The sequence below is a fragment of the Myodes glareolus genome, chromosome 15 (genome assembly GCF_982192425.1).
Source record: "Myodes glareolus chromosome 15, mMyoGla1.1, whole genome shotgun sequence".
Classification (NCBI taxonomy): domain Eukaryota; kingdom Metazoa; phylum Chordata; class Mammalia; order Rodentia; family Cricetidae; genus Myodes; species Myodes glareolus.
Genome location: NC_142040.1, coordinates 33,966,444 through 33,984,696, shown reverse-complemented (window position 1 = coordinate 33,984,696; position 18,253 = coordinate 33,966,444). Strand labels below are relative to the sequence as shown.

Below are 18,253 nucleotides of genomic sequence, written 5' to 3'. Positions count from 1 at the left end.
TCTCTATACTCTTCTTCTTCTCTCTCCCAAGCCTACGTACATTTATCCAACACTTTGACCCATTTAGAGGTCTTTTTTAAAAAATCTGAATCTGTCTTTATTGTGTATCTTTAATTATTTTCTGACCAGAAACACCTTTTTTTTTAATTTTTTAATTTTTTTTATAAGCGGGCATAGCTAGGACCAACTCCACAGTCCTGCCTGTTGGCTCTGCCCAGTCCAATATGGCAGAAGTCTGTTCACTGCCTCTGAGACTTCTGGGTGGGTGCCACGCTCAGCAGCTCAACTCTAGTAATGAGTTGGCCCATGTTGTCACCAAATAACTTGCAGCATGCTGCCCACAAACCCAATTCAAGTGTTCAGCCTCCTGAAATAGCTAGAGTTTGTGCTGGCAGCACAGACCAGTTAGCTGCATTTTGAAACTTCAAGGAAGGGGGCTGGAGAGATGGCTCAGTGGTTAAGAGCACTGACTGCTCTTTCAGATGTCCTGAGTTTAATTCCCAGCAACCACATGGTGGCTCACAACCATCTGTAGTGAGATCTGGTGTCCTTTTCTGGCCAACACGCAGGATATGGCAGAAATAAATAAATAAATAAATAATCTTTTTTAAAAAAGAAAAGATAACAGTGAAGAAGGGTGACTTGGATTGATTAAAAAAAAGAAAAGAAACAGCGAGGAAGAACTCTCTTAAAGGAGCTGAAGTGCCCCTGTTCACTTCCAGCAAAAAAAGCCCATGTAAAAAAATGCAGCTAAACTGTGTGTGTGTGTGCGCGTGTGTGTGTGTGTGTGAGTGTGTGTGTGTGTGTGTCTAGAATTTCTTTTCAAGTTCTCTCAGTTTTTATGTATACTTAGCTGGCACATGTTGGTGCACCAATCTGTATATGTATGCTGTGAATATGTCTTATTGCCATTGTTTAATAAAGAAGCTGCTTTCAGCCAATGGCTTAACAGAGTAAAGCCAGGCTGAAAGAGATATAGAGAGAGAGTAGGCAGAGTCAAGAGAAGCCGTGTAGCTGCTACTGAGACTGACACCTCTGCTGGAGCTCGTGGAAACTTCGCTCATGGGCCATGACCTCATGGTGTTGCACAGATTAATGGAAATGTATTAGGATATAAGAGCCACCTAACAATACGCTTAAGCTACTGGCCAAACAGTATTACAAATAATATAGCTTCTGAGTGATTATTTTGGGTCTGAGCTGCTGGGAACAAACAAACAGCCTCCACTCAACATGCATTTTTTTTTCAAGGCAGGGTTTCTCTGTGTAGCTTTTGAACTTGTCCTAGAACGTCCTCTAGATCAGGCTGGTCTCCATCTCAAGAGATCTGCCTGCCTCTGCCTCCCAAGTGCTGCAATTAAAGGCGTGCACCACCACCGCCCAGCTTACATCATTTATCTTGATCCCATTCATTTCCCAGTCCCTTCACATTCACCCTCTGCCCCTGTACACTCCCTAAATTTAAAAAAAAAATATTTAAGAGAAAAAAAAGAGGAAAATGTAGAAATCTCGTCATGGAAGCTGTAGTGTGACTCAGCAAGTCACACTGTCAACCCTTCTGCCCATAATCTTTGCTTCCATGTCTTTGTTGCAAAGCGTCATTGGTCTGGTTTGAGACTTCTACTACGCTATTGCTGCAGTGTCCTCAACAGGACTCTTCCTGGGTATCCTGTTGTGACCTTGTGCTGTGGAAATCCTGCAGCGTTAGGTCTGCAGGTCAGGTCCCTTCATGTGCTCCAGCAGGTCATGGGGGGGGTGGATGTTGGGGCAGGCCAAGCCTGAGTCTGGGTCTGGGCAGGCATAAGGTTGGTCTGTCGTATGAGAAATGAGGATAGCTCTTCCCTGGTCACAGCTTCGGGGCTGGCTCACCTACACCTCTGTTAGCAGAGTTGACTCTTTTCTGCTGCCTGGTGAGGTTCAGGGCCTGCTCCTGGACGTGGTTCTTAATCTGATCAGCTTGAACATCATAGTTAATTCTAGTAAATCTGGAAAATGAAATTTGCTTCACAGAATTAGTCGTTTATGTTGTGTGCACAACAGGCAAGCACTCTACCACTGAACCATCTCATCCTCTCCCAGGCTCTTTAGATATGTATAACTTCTTAATTTCGTTCTTTTTGAAGTTTTGTGGGTGGTTTGTTCGCTTTTGGAGTCACAGTTGCATTGGCTCCCCTGGAGTATACCATGAAGCCCGCTCTCAAAGTTTGCCAGTTCTCCTGATTCTATCTCCCAGGTTCTGGAATTGTTGTGCTGATTTTAAAGTTTATTGTTGCACAAATAATAATAATAATATTTTTCCTAGAAATATGTTAATTTATGACTTATTTCTAAGATTGGGGGGATATTGTTGAGTATTCCATTGCTTTAACCAGTCACATCTCCACAAATTCATTGCTATGTTAGCCACATATGGTTTTAATATTCCTCTCTGTCATTCTGGTCCTATACATTAAACCCACCTTATGCTCTACTTCACCTGAGATAAAGTTACAATCCCTAAAACTAAACATTACATTCTGAAGAGGCCAATATGAATGCCAAGATTTTGAAGAAATTATTCCTATGTCTGCACCTGTGTCAGCCAGACCTTCAATGACATCATGTATTTGTATTGAGGAAATTTTCATTTTTGTATTGATTAAAAAAGTCTTTGTATGAGAGACAGTCTTATAAAGAAGACCTTACTATTGTTTTTAGTTCAAACTTTAATGCTTGTATTTACTAGCTATTGAACTTTAGCATGTTAACTTATCTGTGCTCCAGTTTCTTCTTTTGTAAAATGGACATAATAATGTATCTACCTCACAGGATTGTCTTGGGGATTAAAATGGGCCATTCAACCTAAAGATCTTGAGATTGTATTGTGCACATCCTAAACGAACAACAAATTCAATCGGACTTTATGACTACAGTTAATCTTCCTCACAAGTTCTCTTCTTAAAAACAAAAAGCTTAAACTAGCTTGCAGGGCTAGATAGTACTGGTCCTTTGAAATCTTTTCACCCGTGGTATTGCTGTGGAGTAGAACAGTCAAGTTCAAGAAATCTTGAGAGACATGCATGTAGTCTGAACATCTGGGATGTGGAGGAGTCACGATTTGATGGTCAGCTACAAAAAATGCTGTGATCCCAGCCTGGGTTCGTGAGACCCTCTCAATTCCCCACCGACAAAACAACACAACACTAGAACAAGACAAAATAAAACAAAAAAACAAACAAAAATACAAAACCGCAAAATAAAGCCTGTCCAAGCTTGAACAAATTCCTATGGTGGCAGGGTTTATGAATGGGATTCTTTTAATAACGCTCCTGTGCTGTGTCAGATCCATGAAACAAGTAGTTGATATCTAAAAGAACGAAGATGAAATGGTTTTGACTTACACTTCAACCAGCCCAGGACACAACCGATTTTCCCGGGACTTACGGTTTCCATAGTAACGGATACCCACGCCTGCGCACGGCTCCGTGTACCACGCAAGCGCACACAGCTGTGTTTGCTGCGGCGCGCCTCTGTGTTCGAACACGAGCTCCTCCCTCCCCTCCCCTCCTCTAGCCTATCGCCTTCGTCCTCGGCCTCGCCCCTGCGCACCGCGCCGGGATCCTGTGACGTCATTTTAGCGCGCCCGCGTCGTCTGGAGTGGCGACGGGGAACATGGCGCGTTCCTAGAAGCCGTTTTCGGCATCAGTAGGCGGCAGCGTGCGGACTAGCAGCGTGGGGGGCGCGGAAGCAACCAACGCCGCTTCGTGTGGACGAGTGGAAAGGGGCGGACCGGGCTCTTCCGGACTGAGGCAACACGGTGAGGCCGGGCCGCGAGCCGCGCGGGTGGAAGGGACGAGTGGACTGGCCAGCGGGACCCCGTGAGCCGAGGGCGGAACGCGGGTCCACCTGAGCTGGACGCCGCGGGCCCTCGCGGCCCTGGAGTAGCCCGGGGGGAGCACAGGCTCCCGGGCTGCGGAAAGCCTGACATTGCTGGGTCCACGGTGCGCTGTGACAGGGTCTGAGTGACAGGCTGAGCAAAGCTGAGGTTACCCATTGTGTCCCCTATCGCCGGCCGGGGCGGGGGGTTGTATTTGTCCTTGGAGGCTTGGGGTTGCACAGTGCAGGAAGACGTGCTTCTGCCTCTAAAACCAGTGTATGCTGTTAACTGTACAGGCGACCTTGCTGTGGAAGCTTTAAACATTAATCCTTCTCTTTTAAGGGGAAAAAAAGACACGTTTTTCGGAGTGGAGATTCTTTCTGGGGTATGGCCGCCGGTGCTCAGGCTGGGCGACTCCTGCAGCTTTACATTTGGGAATATTTGTGATTCAGCAAAATTATGTCGAGGCCCATAGCATTTGGCATTTTCCTTTAATCCTCTTAGTACGTGGCGAACGAGAGAATCATACAGCAAAGTGATTTGCGTCAATCGCAAAGTCTGGTCATTTGGCACCTGGTGCCAAGGTTGTAATCGGCATACCTCCTCACCACACATTAAACAAACGCATGCAACATCTGTTGTATGCGATAGCGCCTTTAAGATTTGCTTATTCTTTAGAAGGAAGCAAGGAAGAACAGTCTGCAACCATGTTTTTTCACCTCTCATGGATAGGGATTTCTCTCTTCCATTTCCACATTGTTTCAAATTTCTCTGCTTTGGTTCAGGGCAGAATGACTTCATTAAATGGATTATTCATGGCTCGATAGCTTTCCTTACATCGTTGTTCCACACTGAGAACAGTTATTGTAAAATTAGAAAATTTCTCTATGTTGGTTGCGATAAGGTTGTAGATTTTTTTTTTTTTATGTTTTCTGACGGTATCTAGCACGGGGACTGGTGCAAACAGTTTAATTATGGCAGTGGTTTGTGGATGTGTGTTATAGCTGTAAAGCAGAAAGGTGTACTCTGTCCTGATTACACTTCTTAAAGCAAAAAGAGGATTCTCAGAGATATTTGGATGTAGCAATATGATTGGAGGTTTTAAAGAAGTGTGTAAAAATTACTTGGTAATTAAACAAGTATTTAGATTTTGTGATGTTATGAATGTATTTGCATTCAGAACCAAAATAGAAGGCCGAAAAAATGCTTGCAGCATTTGAACTTAAAATATACTGAAGATGTTTCTCCAGAATGAAAATATCCATATTTAGGGAAAGGCAGTGTTTGATTAGTTTTATTTTTAATCTGAATTTGTGTTCTTGTCCGTGCATATATGTGTATGTCATGTGCGTGCTGGTGCTGGCACAGGCAGAAGATGTGTTGGATGAATGGTGTTGCCCATCTTGTAGTGGAATTACAGGCAGTTGTGAGCCACCTGACACATACATGCTGGGATCAGAACTTGGGTCCTTTTTGACAGTAGCAAGCCATTTAACTACCAAGCCATTTCTCCAGTCCTGATTAGTTGGTTCTTGATGTTTGCTTTGCATGTGTGTATATTTAATCTTCCTTCTAATTTGTTATTATTATTTCATTATTATTTTTGAGACAGGCTCTCACTATGTAGCTTTGGTTGGTGTGGAACTCCATGTAGACCAGGTTGACCTTAAGCTCATGGAGATCTGCCTACCTTTTACTCCCCACTGCTGGTGTGTGCTACCACATCAGGTTTAATGTAGTATTACCGTTGGTAATTTTAAGTTTTTTTTTTAATCTTTATTTTTTGCAGTGTTGAGGCTGAACCCAGAGCCTTGCACATGTCTTACTACTATGCTATTTCTGCATCTTTGTTTTTGTCTTTTGTTTTCTTTTTTGTGGTGTTAGTGGTAGAACCCAGGAACTTATGCATGCTGTGCAAGCAGTCTTCGCTGCACTGCTGCCCCCTAGCCTTGCTTCTTTCTTGGACTGTGTGCATATGATGGATATTGTCAGCTGATCCCAAGGTGTTTTACAGAATGGCTAATCACATCTCTTGCAGGTGTGCTTCTAGAGTGTCTTTTGTTTGATTTTCTAATTATGAGACTGACTACCAATAAGCCTACAATTATAAGTTTTGTCGAGCATAAGTTCAATTAGTGTTCTACATCTTTGCTCCTCAAAATTTGGGAATTTTGTAAAGTATATACTTCCAGCTCGATTGAAAAGTTGCTGAAATAGAAGCTACATACTAAGGTGTTTTTAAAACTTGCTTTTTTATTAGTATATGTTATATATGATAATAGGTTTCATTCTGTCATTTTAGTACATGTTATAATATTTTTTGATCATATCCACTTCATTACCCTTCTGTGCCCCTTCCATTCATACACTTCCTCTTTTAACTAGCCCCTTTCTATCTTCGTGTCTGTCTCACTCTTGTTTCTGTGTATGTCTCTATCTCTTTGCTATGATATTAATTAGGATTGTCTATAGAAACATTGGTGAAGATTTGTTTACACTTGCATGGGCATTCAACAGTAATTTAGTCTCAGTACTTTGACCATTGTAGTCACTGCTGACCATTGAAGAAAGCTTCTATGACCAAAGTAGATAACAGCACAAATCTGTAATAATGTTAACAACAGTCATTTAGAAGGCAGTTTTGATAAGTACATCATGTCCATTTTGAAAAACAGCAGAAGTAGCTTCGCTTCTAGGGCCTCTAACCTGCCCAGCCATGGGTGTTTGACTGGGTTTACAGTGCCAGATGTAAAGTCCCTCCTGTCAGCGGGCATCAGATTCAATCAGACGGCAGTTGGTTAGTCCAGTAACGGACTTACCACTGTTGTATCAGTGACCTCATCTTGCCTCAGTTGTTAGTATTGTTGCGCATAGGGCTCGTATAAATGTTGGTGACAATTATTCTCCAGCAGCCAGCATAGCTCATTCTAACACTGTGAGAACTTGCCATCAGAGAGGGAGCTTCCAATCCAGTTCTAGCTTGATTTCTCTATATCTTGTGAGTGACACATGTGGCATTTTATTTTATTTAGCAATCTGGCCTTACATTCTCGTTCTAGGGAGTGGCCCATAGCAGTGGCAGTTTGCCTGTGTTGTGTTGGGAGTCTTGGGCCTCCCTGACCATAGGGATGTTTTCTATTCCTAACAGTGAGGGCCCTGTTTAATAACTTATACAGAATCTGCATTTTAATAAGATATTTAGACTAGAGGAATGTTCAGTAAAGTTTTGAGATGTACTGCTTTGGTCAGAGGAAGTTGGAGAGAGTGTGTGGAGAGAGAGAGGGAGAGAGAGAGAGAGAGAGAAAGAGAGAGACAGAGAAAGAGAATGAATGTATAAAAAGCCCATCATTGAATTTGAAGTGTTTTGTTATTCTGATTTATTTGGTCAAAGAAGTGGATTTAGATGCAGTAATGCTATAAGATCATACGTATCTGTATTTGTAACTCTGACTCTGATTCATTCTATTGCTTCTCCTGGTTCTATTTCCTGGTCACTGTCAGAGTTTATTGTATCAGCTGACCCAAAACATTTGTGAATGACAGATAGGAATTCAACAGTGAACATTTTTTTGAAAGGAAGTTATTTATTTTTATTTGTATGAATGTTTCACCCACATATATTTCTGTGCCCCATGTATGTGCCTGGTGGCAAGGCCTGAAAGGGTGTTGGATCTCCTGGAACTGGAGTTACAGATAGTTGTGAGCCATTGTTTGGGTCCTGGGAGAGACTCAGGTCCTCTGCAAGAGCAGCCAGTACTCTTAGTTGATGAGCTGTGTCTAGCCTAACAACAAACATTTCTTTCATTTTAAATTAAATTTTTTATGCAATATATTTTATGTTTTTTACCTTCCTCTGACTCCTCCCATATCTTCTCCACCTCGCTATCTACCCAACTTTATGTATTTTTGCTCTCTTACACACACACACACACACACACAAGAAACACCCCAAAGAGCAAGAATAAAAATCAAACAAATAGGTAAAATACCTGTAAGACAAAAACAAAACAAAACAAGAACCCCAAAACAAAAATGAAGTGAAAAGTTCATAAAAATACTGTTGGGTTTGTTTTGTGTTGGGCCTGCCCTGCAGTATGGTTGATATACTCAGTGTTACTTCACTAGAAATAGCAGATTTTTCCTTTGCCAAGAATGTGTCAGTTACAGATAGCATAGCATCTTTGTTAGGGATGGGATCCCATGTCCACCCCCCCCCCCCCGTGCTAGGACCTGGTCTGGCTTGAAGCTGTGCATTTCTTATTTTTGCTACTACAGACTCTCATACCACATAGGAGTTGATATGTACATAGGTTCTGATGTCTGGGAAACACTGTTTGCTTAGAGTCATCCATCACCTCTGGCTTTTCCAATCTTTCTGCTTCCTGTTCTCCATAGATACCCAAGCTTTGAGGGGAGGGGTTTGATGAAGACATCCTATTTTGGACGGAGTGTTCCAAGCTCTCACTTTCTGAACATTGTTCTATTGTGGATCTCTATGTTAATTTTTGTCTACTGCAAGAATAAGCTTCTCTGATGGGGGCTGAGCGAGGCACTGGTCTGTGACTATAGTGAAATGTTATTAGGAGTCATTTTATTGCTATTCCTTTAACAGAATGATAGTAGTAGGTTTTCCCCTAGGCCCATGACCTCTCTAGTCTCGTATTTTTGGTTCCTATAGCAATGTCAGGTGTGGGTTCCATCTCATGGAGTGACCTTGACTCCATCAAAAAGTGATTGGTCACTCTCATAATCTTTGTGACTATCCACTAATATATCTTGCTCACACATCACTCCCAACAATGAACTTTTCTTAAATAGTAACTATGGAACCTAGTAATTCTGTATGTTCCTAATAATGCTTTTCTGTTTCTTGCAGAGACTATTAACTTTTGACTTTCTCTTCTTGCTCCTTAAAGGCGTTGTTGCTGTGTTACCTACGGATGAGGTATATTACACTAGAAATTTATTTTCTAATAGTTCTGGAGGTCGGTAGTTCTCATTTTAAAGTGCAGATAAGTTTAATTTTCTATTAACCCCTGCTTTAGGGTTTTAGTGCTGTGAAGAGAAACCATGACTTACAAAGGAAAATATTTCATTGGGGCTGACTTAGAATTCAGAGATTTTGTCCATTATTTATTATGGTAGGAAGTATGGCAGAATGCAGGTAGAAGGAGCTGAGAGTCCTCCATCTGGGTCATCAGCAGCCGCAGGAAGAGAAAGTAAGCCTCTGGGCCTGGCTTAAGCTTCTAAAATCTCAAAGCCCACCCTCAGTGACATATTTCGTCCCATAAGGCCACACCTACTTCAATAAGACCCCACCTCCTAATAGTGCCTGTCCCTGTGGGCCTGTGGGGGCCATTTTCCTTCAAACCACCACAGTCCCTTTCCTTGTCTCATGCTAAATTGTAATTCTTCAGAAGTAATTGGATTAAAATAAGTTTGGATCTTGTTATGTTGGGAATGTGACCTTCACCTGTCTGAGGGAGCCACAGCATGCACTGATCTAGGGATCTCTTACTCAGCTTTTAAGACTATGCTCGTTCAGTCCTCTGTGAGGGAAGCCTCTGCTAAGCCTGCTAGAGTGGAAACTTGTGAGTTCTCCTCCTTAACACTTACCATATCTTTACAGTATGTTTTAGCTTGTCTTTCTCCCTTTGTAGAATTGAATGCAAAGATTCCTTTACTATATTTCTTTTGGAGTGGTGCACAGCTCATATAGGCTGTTTCATTGTTAAAGACTGTGAATGTAAGTGGAATTATCAGGGATTGATAACAGTAATATTATATTCTGTGAAGGTTAGACTGAGGAAGATTGAAAAGGAAGAAGTGGCTGCTTTTTGTGGATTTACACAACTATATGTAGAGATCAGGATTTATTAAAAAATTATTGGTTACTTTTTATTGTTTGTGTTTTGAGATATTGTTTTACTATGTAGTCCTTGGTAGTCTGGAACATACTAACTATGGAGACCGTGACGGTCTCAAACTGAAAGTGATCTTCTGTGTCTTCTGAGTGCAGGATTTCAAGTGTGGCACACCATATTTGACTAGAAAGATTTCACTAATTTAACAGAAGTTTGTAATTGGAGATTTCTTGCCTACCTTACAGTTCCTGAATAACCACCCAGAGGCTTAATATTACTTATAAATGCTTGACCAATGTCTAAGGCTTATTAGCTATCTCTTACATTTAAATTAACCCATTTCTATTAATCTATATTTTACCATGTGGCTGTAGCATTACGTCATTTTCTACATGTCTTGCTTCCTTGGCAGCTGGCTGGTGTCTCCCAGACTCCACTCTTCTCCTGTATCTCTGCTTGGATTTTCCACCTGGCTTTATCCAAAACAGCTTTATTTGTCAACCAGTGAGAGCAGCACCTATTCACAGCGTCCAGAAAGACCATCCCACAGCAGAGGTTAGGATATATATAGACCATTATAGTACAGTCTCTTGATTTGAATTTAATGACCGGGGAACAGGGACTTAAATTTGTTCCAAGTATAGCCTAGAAACTAGAATAGCACCTGGCAAAGAGTAGTGAAAAATAGCTGTTAAATGAATGAAATCTCTGGCCAAATATGGTGTATCACACTTGAGAGATTAAGGCTGTCAGACATTAGAAAATCTGAGTTGAGGGCTTGTCATGCTTCACTTCAGTTGTCAACGTGGCACAGACTGGTCTCTTGGGAAGAGGGACCTCAGTTGTCAACGTGGCACAGACTGGTCCCTTGGGAAGAGGGACCTCAGTTGAGGAATTGCCTTCATCATGCTGCCCTATCGCCATGTCTGGGGGAATTTTCTTAGTAATTGATGTAGGCAGGCTCAAGTCAGTGTAGCAGTGCTATCTCTGCACAGGTGAGCATACCTGCTTGCTTTGTACTGTGATGAACTATGATGGCATATATGAATAAAGGATACACATTTCTTAACTTTATGTAGTTCTTGGTTTGTTAGATAAGATACTTACTTTGTGGGAGTTGGTTCTTTGAACTATGTTGTTCCTGGGAATTGAATGCAGGTCACGTCAGGCTTGGTGTTACCATCCTACTGGCCTTGCTTTTAGTTTGAGACAGGGTCTTACTACACAGCCCAGATTGGCCTTGAACTCAGGGTGCTGGCATAGTTAGATACTGATGAGGACCATCTGCTGTTTGCAGACTTTTTATTATATCCTTATATGGCTGAAAGAATAAGGTAGCTCTCTAATGTCCTGTTATAGACGCATTTGGACTATGCATGAGGGATCTGTACTGATGATTTAATACCGACCTAACTTCTCAGCTCCAAATACCAAGATATTAGGCATTAGATTTTAGCATATGCCTTGGGGGAAGGTTTACAGTATTTAATACGTAGCAGTATCATCCTACCTCTCTTTTCTGAGACAGAGTCTTGCCATGTGCAAGGATTGTAGTTACCTTAGTTTATTTTTCAAGTATTAGTGAGTATGTGTTTCTCTCTCTCTGTATAATTTATATGTTTCACATTTGCATTTTATCTTTAAAATGATTTTGAGGGGCTGGAGAGATGGCTCAGAGGTTAAGAGCACTGACTGCTCTTCCGGAGGTCCTGAGTTCAATTCCCAGCAACCACATGGTGGCTCACAACCATCTGTAATGAGATCTGGTGCCCTCTTCTGGCCTGCAGGCATAAATGGAAGCTGAACACTGTGTACATAATAAATAAATCTTTAAAAAAAAATAAAATGATTTTGATGACAGATGCTGAGGTAGGGAATGCCCTAGGAAATGATATTTAATCAGAATTTGGAAATTTGCAGTTTTGTGTATGTGGGTTCTCCAATCTCACTTTACTTTTGTTTATGAAACAATAAAAGCAATGTCCTTTAGAAATATAATTTAAGTAAAAGTAATTGGAATTGTGGGAGTTGTAAGTAATGGTGTAGCTAGTATAGAAAACGTAGAGGTCAGGTGGGGAGAAAGTGTTTATGTGACTGTCGGTTTGTAATACATATAACGTGTACTCAGATGTGCTGCCTTACCATTGCAGGCTTCCATGGATCTCAATAGCGCCAGCTCTGTAGTTCTTCAGGTCTTAACCCAGGCCACCAGTCAGGATACTGCTGTTTTAAAGCCCGCTGAGGAGCAGCTGAAGCAGTGGGAGACACAGCCAGGTTTCTACTCAGTGTTGCTGGTGAGTAGTTCTTGAAATAGTTTGTCTTTAATAAAGTGGGGTACCGTTATTTTAATAGTTCTTTAAGCGTGGAGACAGACTGGTAGTTAGTGAGACTGCTGCAGACATTTGGCTGCCATTGTCACTGTCGTCATAGTAATGTGTGCTCATGAGAATGTTTCACAGTTATTTGTTGATGAATCAGCATTTTAGGTATTTTCTTTTTATTGTTCTTACTGTTATTTAATTAAAACTTTTTCTGTTTTGTTTGTTTGTGTTTTTTACGAGGCAGGGTTTCTCTGTGTAACAGCTCTGGCTGCCCTGGAACTCACTCTGTAGACTGGGCTGGTCTCGAACTCACAGAGGTCTGCCTGTCTACCTCTTACTATTTTTGTTTTGTTTCATTTGTTATTTTGCGACAGGGTTCTCTGTGTAAAGTGTTAGCTGTCCTGGAATTAGCCCAGTAGACCAGGCTGGCCTCGAACTCTGCCTGCCTCTGCCTTCCCAATGCTGGGATTAAAGGTGAGCTCCATAACTGCCTTGCCTTTTACTGTTTTGGTGGTTTGTTTCTTTTTTTTTTTCTCAGTGATGGGCAGCAAACCTAGGGTCTGGTGCATGCTAGGCAAGTACTCACTATTGAACTGATTCTCCTTATATCCTGTATTTCACTTTAAAACATTGTTTTTGTTTTTGTCAAGACATGCTCTCACTATGTAACCCTGGTTTCCCTGGAACTTGTTTTGTTGACCAGACTGACCACCAGTACAGGAATATCTTCATGTCTCTGCCTCCTGGCATGCACCCCCATGACTGGCAAAATACTGTAGGTTTTTTCCATCTAGAAATTTAAATTTTTGTTAGACAAGATCTTTTATATTTTTTACTTTGCTTTTTTTTTCTTTTGTTTTTGAGGCAGGGGTCTTATGTAGCCTAATGTGGTCTTGAACTCTTTGTTCTCTGCTCTTACTTCCTGAGTGAATATATGACTTGTTAATAACTGCCTACATTTATTTTTCCTGTGTTTCTATTTTTGCATATTGCTTTGTGTTATTTATACATTAATTGCTATATTGCTACATTTTCAAAAGTAGTTTTATTTGTGTATATGTGTGTGTATAGACTTTTTTGGGGGGGGGAATTGAGACAGTTTCTTGTTGTATGGCAGGTGTTGACTTCAAATCCTTCTGTCTTAGCTCCCCAATGTTGGGATTACAGTCATATGCCATCACACCTAGCCTGTATGTATAGACATTTGTATAAAATGTTGTATGCATGTCTTCTGCTGCTATGGTTGTTCATTCTAGAGAAGTGGTTATCAACCTTCCTAATGCTATGACCCTTTAATACAGTTCCTCATGTAGTGACCCTAACCATAAAATTATTTTCATTTCTGCTTTATAACTGTAATTTTGCTATGTTATGAATTGTAAATATTTGTGTTTTTTTTAATGATCTTAGGCAACCGCTGTAAAAGAGCCTGGAACTTGTTATGTAGATCAGGGTAGCCTGGAATTTACAAAGATCCACCTGTCTTTGCCTCTTAAGTACTATAACTATAGACAAGTACCACCATGCCTGACCTGGACCAAGATGTTTTTGTTTAGTCTCAGTAGCTATGTATGGAGCCAATCCTGGAACTCACTCTGTAGACCAGGCTGACCTCGAACTCATAGAGATCCACCTGCCTCTGCCTTCGTGAGTGCTGGGATTAAAGGCATGTGCCACTACCACCTGGCCTTGTGCCACCATCACCCAACCCAGAAGAGGGCGTTTTATCCTCCTGAAATTATTGACAGTTGTGAGCCACCTGATACGGGTGTTAGAAACTAAACCCATGCCGTCTGTAAGATTAACAAGTATTCTTAACCTCCAAACCATCTCTTCAGTCCCCTGAACTAATACTTTTAAAGCTTGAGGGGCGATAGAGATTTCCCCATTGGTTACTAAGATGAGTTTGCTTGGGTTAACTTGCATAGTCATTTTCTTAGTTTGCTACCATTATATAAGACAGTATCAGTGTGGATTGTTGTGTAAATTAACATAAATTAATCACATTACATCTCACTATATTACTACAAGTGCTGTCGTGTTAGGCATGGTGGCACACACTTTTAATCCCAACACTCAGGGCATAGAAGTATGTGTATCTCTGTGAGTTTGAAGTCATCCTGGTTTATATAGTGAGTTCTAGGCCAAGCTACGTAGTGAGACCCTGTCAAATATTCAAACAAAAAGTGCTATCAGACTTATTTGTAAGTGTGATAGGTTTCTGGTTTTTAAATTTTGTGTGTATGTGCCTGTATGTATATATGTACACATGCACGCAATGCCCACAGAGTGTGTGTGCCTGTATGTATATATGTACACATGCACACAATGCCCATAGAGGCCATGAGTGTGTGCCTGTATGTATATATGTACACATGCATGCAATGCCCATAGAGGCCATGAGTGTGTGTGCCTGTATGTATATATGTACACATGCACGCAATGCCCATAGAGTGTGTGTGCCTGTATGTATGTATGTACACATGCACGCAATGCCCATAGAGGCCATGAGTGTGTGTGCCTGTATGTATGTATGTACACATGCATGCAATGCCCATAGAGTGTGTGTGCCTGTATGTATATATGTACACATGCATGCAATGCCCATAGAGGCCATGAGTGTGTGCCTGTATGTATATATGTACACATGCATGCAATGCCCATAGAGGTCATGAGTGTGTGTGCCTGTATGTATATATGTACACATGCACGCAATGCCCACAGAGTGTGTGTGCCTGTATGTATGTATGTACACATGCATGCAATGCCCATAGAGGCCATGAGTGTGTGTGCCTGTATGTATATATGTACACATGCATGCAATGCCCATAGAGGCCATGAGTGTGTGTGCCTGTATGTATATATGTACACATGCATGCAATGCCCATAGAGTGTGTGTGCCTGTATGTATATATGTACACATGCACGCAATGCCCACAGAGTGTGTGTGCCTGTATGTATGTATGTACACATGCACGCAATGCCCATAAAGGTCATGAGTGTGTGTGCCTGTATGTATATATGTACACATGCATGCAATGCCCATAGAGGCCAGAGACTGCATCATATCCTTCTGGAACTGGAGTTCCAAATAGTTGTGAGCCTCCATTTGGATTCTGGGGACTAAACCCAGGTGCTCTGGAAGAGCAACAAGTGTTCTTAACTAACTGTTGAACCATTTCTCTTGTCCCATAAGCATGATTACTTTGGTAAGTAGTCTTGTTACTGTGAGATAGGCGCCAGATGTCGCACGAATAATAAAAACCCAGAGACAGATATTGGGGATCAGAGAAGCAAAGCAGCCAACCACTGGAGAGCTCTTACCTCTATGAAACCTTTAGACTGAAAAGAGAGACAGTTTTTGTCTCATCCCACCTTTTATTTCTCTCTAGTGCTGGGATTAAAGGCGTATGCCACAACTGTCCGGCCTCTATGGCAGACTAGTGTGGCTGCTGAGATTAAAGGCGTGTGCCACCACTGCCTGCTCTGTGTGGCTGACTAGTGTGGCTAGCTTTGCACTCTTATCTTCAGGCAAGCGTTATTTATTAAAACACAAATAAAACTTCACTGTATTTTCTTCTATTGTGTTTCCTATTGCTGTGATTAAAATGCACTAACAAAAGCAATTTATGGAAGGAAAAGTTGATTGAGGTTCAGTCACGGTTTAAGAATATGGTCCATCGTGGATGGGAAGACATTCTACCAGGAGCTTGAAGTAGTTGGTCATATTGAATCCATGGTCAGGAAGCAGAATGTGATGAATGGTTAGGCTGAGCTGCCTGTTCTCCTGTTTCTACAGCCCAGGACATTTACCCAGCTATGGTGTCTCTACCTTTTGAGTAGGTCTTATCTCAATTAACCGAATCAATCACAGGCATGTGGCCTTCTTAAACAAGATAATCCCTCACATGCATTCCTGGAGGCTTGTGTCCCAAGCTATTTTGGATCCTGACAAGATTAACCATTACAATGTCAAACATGTATTAACAACTCAGGGACTTTGACTCCTTAGGGTCTTTGAATCTGTGCTGTGGAGGCACCTATTATTTATTTATCCATTTATTTTTGAGATCAGATCTTGTTGTATGTCCTTGAACACTTTGAATTTGCTGCCATTACCTTGCCTCTGCCTTTTAAATGCTGGGATTATATGTGTGTGGCATCATGCCTAGGTACGTTTTCTTTTTAAAATTAGAACATATTTATTTCAGTGGGCTCTTTCTCTCATCTCTTCTCTCTTCTCTGTGCATATATATTGTTACTTCTGATTTTTTATCAAGGAAATTTTCTAACATACTTGAAAGAATATTACGAATCTTTACATATTTATCTGTTGATTAAACTTAGTTAAATGCTATTGAATAGGTATGCTATCCTTTTTGATGGAGTTGGCCAGGTCTCACTATGCATCTCAGACTGACCTGAAACTTGAGATGTACCTGCCTTAGCATTCTAGATGCTGAGGTTTCAGATAACATCTGGCTAAGTAGGCCTGCTTTATTAGTCTAGATTGTAGAATATATATTTTAAGAAAATATACACATGACATATGTAGTGATGAAATTTAAAATCAATAAATCTGGGCTGAGGTCATAAATCAGTTGCTAGAGTACTGGCCTAGCTTGCAAGAAGCCTTGGGTTCTATCTGCAGCATCTCATAAACTGGGCATGGTGGCACATTTCTGTGATCCCAGCATCTGGAAGTAGAGGCACAAAGTTTAGAGTCATTATTGGCTATATAGCAAGTTTGAGACCAGTCTGAAATACATGAGATATTTTCTCAAAAATCAAACACATAGGGCTGTTTGGTAAAGTTGAAGTGTTGTTGGATAACTGTAGCATGAATAATAAAAACCCAGAGACAGATATAGGAGTTTCCACCAAACCTCAGACACCATGCTCCAGTGAGTTCCTGTTCCCTTTATATTCCTCTCTCCACTTCCCTAATGCTGGGATTAAAGTGTGAGCCACCACCACCCGGATCTCTTTCTGGAGTGATCATTTGTAGCCCAGAATAGCCTTACAGAGCTCTGTCTGCCTCTGTCTCCCAAGTCTTGGGATTAAAGGTGTGTGCCACCACTCCCTGGCCTCTAATGGCTTAGCTTTGCACTCTGATCTTCAGACAAGCTTTACTTATTAAAATACAAATAAAATATCACTACGGAGGACCTGAACTTGATTCTCAGAACTCTGTAAAAATGCCAGGTGTGGCTGGGCAGTGGTGGCACTCGCTCTTAATCCCAGCACTCAGGAGGCAGAGACAGGTGGATTTCTGTGAGTTTGAGGCCAGCCTGGTCTACAAGAGCTAGTTCTAGGATAGGCTCAAATGCTACAGAGAAACCCTGTCTCGAAAAACTAAAAAAATAAAATGCCAGGTGTGGTCGGGCTGGAGAGAGGATAATCCCAGGAACTCACTGTCATTCCTGTCTGGCCTAATTGGTGAGCTCTAGGCCAATGAGAAGCCCTGTCTCAAAGGAGGTAATGACATTTCTGAGATGATACCCAATGTTGCCCTCTGGCCTCCATATGTAACCATACACAAAATGAGCGTGCATACACCTGCTTGAGTACATACCCACATTAAAAAATAAAGCAGTTAGAAAAATCCATGCTCTATTTTGGTATGTTAATTATACCTTTAAAAGATTATATGTTCCTTCTAACATTATTTGTTTTTTCATTCACAGAATATTTTTACGAACCACACCCTTGATATAAATGTCAGGTGGCTTGCTGTGCTGTATTTTAAACATGGAATTGATCGTTACTGGAGACGTGTAGCACCTCAGTAAGTTCCCTCAGTCTCAATTGTAATCCATTCCAAATTTAAGAGAAATAATACTCTACCTGTGTAATCAAAGTAATGTGTCAAGTGTTTAACTGGAACAACAGAGATGTTAGCGTGATTTTTGTAAGAATGAAATGGAAATTCGCAAAACATTTGATACATAAGAGAAAGAAGTCCAAGAAGGTGTTCTAACTCCTGAAGAAATGTGCTTGTGTAGTTCAACAACTATATTATTGTTATCCCTCATGGATTTGTATCTTCCTATTCCACGTGTATGTACATATGTATGTTTGTATGCATGCATACATGCATGTATGTGTGTTCCTGCCTGCCTTCCTGTCTTGATTTTCAGCTTCTGAGGATCAGAAGATCAAGCTATGTTGCTAAATCATCTTAAAGAAGTAAAATGCGCTGAGTGGTGGTG

At 41.3% G+C, this 18,253-nt stretch overlaps 1 protein-coding gene across 7 annotated transcripts in view; it reads left to right on the top strand.

Annotated features, from left to right (window-relative positions):
* Nucleotides 1-3,618: 3,618 nt before the first annotated feature.
* Ipo11 (importin 11) overlaps nucleotides 3,619-18,253 on the top strand; it is a 172,799-nt gene continuing 158,164 nt past the window's right edge. For 2 of the 7 annotated variants that reach the window (XM_087896880.1, XM_087896879.1), the window contains exons 1-3: nucleotides 3,620-3,796; nucleotides 11,871-12,014; nucleotides 17,729-17,829. In XM_087896880.1, the coding sequence (XP_087753006.1) occupies nucleotides 11,877-12,014; nucleotides 17,729-17,829 (239 nt within the window). In that variant the 5' untranslated portion in view covers nucleotides 3,620-3,796; nucleotides 11,871-11,876. Of the gene's footprint in view, nucleotides 3,797-8,772; nucleotides 8,802-10,132; nucleotides 10,276-11,870; nucleotides 12,015-17,728; nucleotides 17,830-18,253 lie in introns of those variants that run through there. The other 5 variants (XM_087896878.1, XM_048442968.3, XM_085676742.2 and 2 more) reach the window with 4 other exon arrangements.